Source organism: Colobus angolensis, unplaced genomic scaffold (genome assembly GCF_000951035.1).
Source record: "Colobus angolensis palliatus isolate OR3802 unplaced genomic scaffold, Cang.pa_1.0 Scaffold204, whole genome shotgun sequence".
Classification (NCBI taxonomy): domain Eukaryota; kingdom Metazoa; phylum Chordata; class Mammalia; order Primates; family Cercopithecidae; genus Colobus; species Colobus angolensis.
In genome coordinates, this window is record NW_012115200.1 from 4,143,628 (window position 1) to 4,148,806 (window position 5,179).

At 59.6% G+C, this 5,179-nt stretch overlaps 1 protein-coding gene across 1 annotated transcript in view; it reads right to left on the minus strand.

Moving 5' to 3' along the window:
• Positions 1-5,179, minus strand: part of CFAP46 (cilia and flagella associated protein 46) — a 147,014-nt gene that overhangs the window by 72,505 nt on the left and 69,330 nt on the right. Inside the window, exons 33-35 of the mRNA XM_011941989.1 lie at positions 4,128-4,226; positions 3,776-3,908; positions 2,276-2,422 (exon numbers count right to left, since the gene is read on the minus strand). Of these exons, the coding sequence (XP_011797379.1) occupies positions 2,276-2,422; positions 3,776-3,908; positions 4,128-4,226 (379 nt within the window). The remainder of the gene's footprint in view (positions 1-2,275; positions 2,423-3,775; positions 3,909-4,127; positions 4,227-5,179) is intronic.

Genomic DNA, 5,179 nt, shown 5'->3' on the forward strand with positions numbered 1-5,179 from the left:
GGTAGAGCTGGGGTAGAGCTGGGGTAGAGGTGGGTAGAGGTGGGTAGAAGTAGGTAGAGGTGGGTAGAGGTGGGGTAGAGGTGGGTAGAGGTGGGTAGAGGTGGGGTAGAGAGGCGTGTGAGGCTGATGCCAGGGTCTCCCGTGCTGACACTGAGTGGGAGGCAGAGCCCCGTCCTGAGGAGTAGGCAGCACAAGGCACAGTCACAGCCCCCAGAGCAGATGTTTCCAGCCTGGAGGCCCCTGAGGTCGGCGGGGGTCTGAGTGCTGAGGCCACAGCGGGAGAGCCCAGGGAAGGTCAGAACGCCAAGAGAAAAGGCCACCATGTGGGTGGGCCTGAGAGGGGAGGGGAAAGCCAGAGAGCACGCGGCGGGGGGGGGGGGGGGGTGCCACCAGCGGGACAGAGAGAGCCCCGCCGGGGAGCGGCCAGGGTGGAAGGGCAGAGTGCACTCCCATCGCCAGCCTGGGGGAGCAGGTTCAGAGAGGCTCGGGTGGGGCGGCCGGGCTGCACTGGCTGAGGGTGAGGTGGGGCAGGAGGGGAGGGCAACACACGAAGGCAGGCGTTCTGCGATGTGGATGTGGCTGTGAAGCCAGGGGGAGCTGAGGGCCAAGTTGAGGACGGGAGCCGGGAGGCCTTCAGGCACGAGGGCGGGGAAAGATCGAGGCAACAACCAACTTCCTGCCAGAGGCGCCACCTGCGAAACAAAGTCCCTGCACCGCGGCGGCGGCGGCGGCTGCAGGAGGAGGGTGGAGGCCTGCGCTCGTGGGAGTCCAGCACCCATCACATCCGTCCCGGGACTAGGCTCCAAGGTCCATGGAGGCCCCTGCATGCAGCAGACTCACTCCCTAAGTCCCAGAGCTCTCACCACCTGACCCCGGGGTGAGGGAGGCTGGGCCTCTGCCCACCTCAGGGGCTTGACTCTCACCCCGGGAGCTCCCAGGAGCTCTTCCACACCTCCGGCCCTCCGGACCCAGCAGAGGCTGGCCCTCTCCTGTGGCTGTGGCCAAAAGAATGCTGCACCCATGTGCATCCCTTCCCCAGCTGTCCACAGCATCCTCAGTCCCTTCCTCAGACAAGCTCCCTTTTGATCCTGGTATGCACACACCCATCTCTGCTATCAGAGACCTGCTCACACCTGTCCTCAGTGCCTAAGACCTGCACACACCTGTTCTCAGTGCCTGAGACCTGCACGCACCTGTCCCCCTTCCTGAGAACTGCACACACCTGTTCTCAGTGCCTGAGACCTGCACACACCTGTCCCCTGCCTGAGACCTGTCCTCAGTGCTGGAGATAAAGTCTGAACCTCTCAAGGCTTTGATGGGCGTCACAGAATTTTTATACCATTCTAGGACCCTCTCCTTTTCTGGAGTTTTTCTTCAAAACAAGTGACAGGATGTCTGGTTCTGTAGCTCTGCCTCACCCTCCCAGTGAAAGCAACTCTAAAATCTGGACAGAAGATGTCACCACGTGTCTGAGGTGAGTTTGGAGGGCAGTCAGTGCTGGCAAAAACTGGCAACTACAATCTTTGCACAGAGAGAAGCACCCGTGGGCCTCCATCCATCTGGCTTTTTCACGGGGCTGCCATCCCTGCAGGGGAACAAAACCCGGGGGAATGCAAGCGCCTGGGGTGAGGAGAGGAGGCTACAGCTGAGACTTCTAGTGCTGAGGCCAGTCCCAGGAGGAGGGGCCAAGGCAAAGGGTCCGAGGTCCGTACTTCCCCTCAAGGCTGTCAGCTGGGTTTGGCTGCTCAGGACAGAAGAGGATGTCACAAAGCCTGGCAGGAGCCAGCTGAGACCAAACAGCTGCAGTGCCCGCCGGGGAGACCGGGCCTCAGCAAACGTCCCGGGGCTTTCACTGGGGACCATAAGGGTCACATCCAGGGAGTGAGAACAAAACGAACAAAGACCAGACCGGACCCGGATCCCTGGACCCAGGCGGCCCCGCACACGATCCGTCCTCTAGAACAAAGTGGCACTTCTGGCAGACACTCTTTGGGGTTCCCCAAGTTCTCATCCAGCCTCAGAAAGCAAGAAACTGACCATGGCAGGAGGCAGAGAAGAGCCACCGACGCCCAAGAGAAACGAGAGGTTGCAGAGACCCACAACAGGTACTGAAAATAGAAACTTCAGCAAACTGTGAGTGGCAAAGCAAAAGACGGACAGACAGAGGCCATGCTAGAGATGAATGCTACCGCCCAAGCTTCCGCCTGCAGCCCCTCCGCTGTGCAGTGCGCTGGGAGCGGCCGTGGATGGTGACGGGCTGGGAGGGGCTCCTCACCTGGAAAGCCAGAAGAGCCTCCGACAGGAGCAGCCGTGCAGGCTGGTACAGGTTCATCTCCAGCAGAACTTCTGCCTTCAGCATCCACAGGTGGGGAAAGGACGTCCCATCCAGGCCCCTCCCGGTCTCCCCATTCATCTTCAAAATCTGGAAGACAACGCAGCCCCAGGCGGCAGGGTCCTGACACTGCGACCTCCGAGTCCCACGGGACGAGCTCTGGCTCAGCAGCCGTCTCTGCGACTCAGGAACCACACCACACCGAGGGCTCCCTGCTGGCCTAGGCACTGTGGGCGCCTCACAAGCTCCCCGTGCGCCCTGAGGCCTGGGCTCAGGCCTTTGCCTTTCCCCCGACAGACCTCTTGCACTCTGTGTACCTCTCTCTTCTCACGAATCCCCTTGCAGCCAACCAAGCCCACCACTCGCCACGTAGAGCCTTTGCTACTCCACACACACACACCGGGGTATAGGACCCCCCGCCCCTCTTCGTGCTGCTGACCAACCCTGGGATCTGGGCCTGCCTGCGGCTGTGCGCCCGGCCTTGCGAGGGCACCCCTGGCGTAGGCTGGTGGCTGAGCCCCTGCACTGGGATCGGGGCCTACCCCACATCCTCCCACCCTCTCCTCACTAAGCAGAGACCCCGGCGGGGGCGGAGGCTGAGCCCCGCACTGCTGTGTTCTGGATCCAGGTCCTGTGCTGAGCCCCTGTCCTGTCCTGACTGCCAGGTCACAGGAAGCGTGGCCTTTGCTCCTCCATGGTGCTCCCATGGTAACTGTGTTTTGGGTTAGGAGCTGGGCTGGTCACCTTCCTTTACGGGTAAATGCAGAGGGTGCTGTGCTCTCCTGCTGAGGGAAACCCAGGTGGTGGGAGGACCAGTTCTGTCAGACGACGAGGACGCCCAGGTAGAGACCCCTCTTTGCTGTCCCCACCTGCTCTCTGCCTCTGCTCAGGCGCCTGGCAGGCCTGTTCCAGGGAGGCCTATGGTGCACATAAAGCTCATCTTTCCCGGGGAATTCCAGGGCCCACAGGAGGAGAAATCACTCACAGGAAGCCCCTTACACACTGACACACTGGCCGGCCCCTCACACACTGACAGACACACAGGCCGGCCCCTCACACACTGACAGACACACAGGCCGGCCCCTCACACACTGACACACAGGCTGGCCCCTCACACACTGAGACACACACAGGCCGGCCCCTCATACACTGATGGACACACAGGCCGGCCCCTCACACAAGACACACACAGGCCGGCCCCTCATACACTGATGGACACACAGGCCGGCCCCTCACACACTGACAGACACACAGGCCGGCCCCTCACACACTGACGGACACACAGGCCGGCCCCTCACACACTGACACACACACAGGCTGGCCCCTCACACACTGACAGGCACACAGGCCGGCCTCCTGGCTCAGCTGCAGCCCTGCACGGCCATGAGGGCACCGGCGCCCACTGGGCTGCAGGTCAGAAGGATTCCGGACGGTGAGGTTTACCTTGTCCTTGGCTTCCAGCGGTTTGATCTCCCCAGGCCGGATGGGAAGTGTCTGCTCACTCAGTGTTGGCAGGCTTTCTTCTAATAAAGGTTCCTTATTTTTCTCTTTTTTCAACGCGATCTCTTTTCTGCAGCTAAGGTGAGTACAACAGACGATATGGGTTATCTGGGCACCACGAGTTACCCACCTCCAGCATGACCCAGGAGAACCAGCCACAGCCGTGTCCCCAAGTGCTTGCTCTCCCCAGAGGGCAGGAGTCCAGGGCAGAGGGTGGCTGGGTGGCTAGCCTTTCCCCAGCCACACCAATGCCAAGACCCAAGCCCCAGGCGGCGCCGGGGGGGACGGCACCCACCTGGCCTGCTCCAGCTCGCTGACGTACACCTGCCCGACCGCCTCTTCATGGTGCGCAGCCGCTTTGCTCAGCTTCAGCTCGGAGCACACGTGGGCGAGGCTGTGGGGAGAGTGGCCGGGAGAGTCAGTGCCACGCGGGAGGGAGGGAGCCAGAAACAAAGCTACTGGTGTGTTTCACAGAAAACGGTCAACTGAAACATCGAGGCATACTTGGATGATATTTTCAATCATTTTTCAAGGTAAGCGAAATTACTAGGGAAACGTGCCAGGTAGCTCCGTCACATTTCAGGTGAGATTTTTTTCCCGCTCCTTCACAGATCTCACGTGAGGCATTATCTGTTGCCTCCTGGATGCCGTCCGAGGAGAGGAGGCCCTCAGGTGGGCTCAGCACCCACCACCACAAGCAGAGAAGCCTTGACTCCTGTTGAAAACCCTATTCTTGTAAAATGCTTTCAGGCAAGCAGGAAAGTTGCACAGATACCAGGAAGCATCCCTGTGCAGGCCCCGGTGGTCCCTCTTGGCCCGATGACCACATCTGCTCCAGCTTCCTCTCCCGCTCCCGCCCCTGGGATATCTGAGCAAGCTGAAGATGCAACTTGCAGCCTTTCTCCCAGATCCTTCAGTGGCCCGGGCACGCTTCCATTGATCACACTGTGCTTTATTGTGCTGCTCAGATACTGCATATTTTACAAATTGCAGCCCTGAGTGACCAAGTCCATCGGCACCATTTTCCAACAGCACCTCCTCACTCGGTGTCTCTGTGTCACATTTTGGTGATTCTCAAAATATTTCAAAAAAATCAAAATATTATTATGATTCTGTTACGGTGATCTGTGTTCAGTGATCTTTGTGGTTACCATTATAATTGTTCTGGGGCACCATCAACCACGCACATATATGACAGTGAACTGAGTCGACAAATGTCCCGTGGGTTCTGACTGCTCCACGGCTTGGCTGCTCCCCCATTTCTCTCCCTCCCCTTGGGCCTCCCTATTCCCCAAGACACAGAAGTTTTGAAATTAGGCCAGTTAGTAACCCTGCGATGGGCTGTAA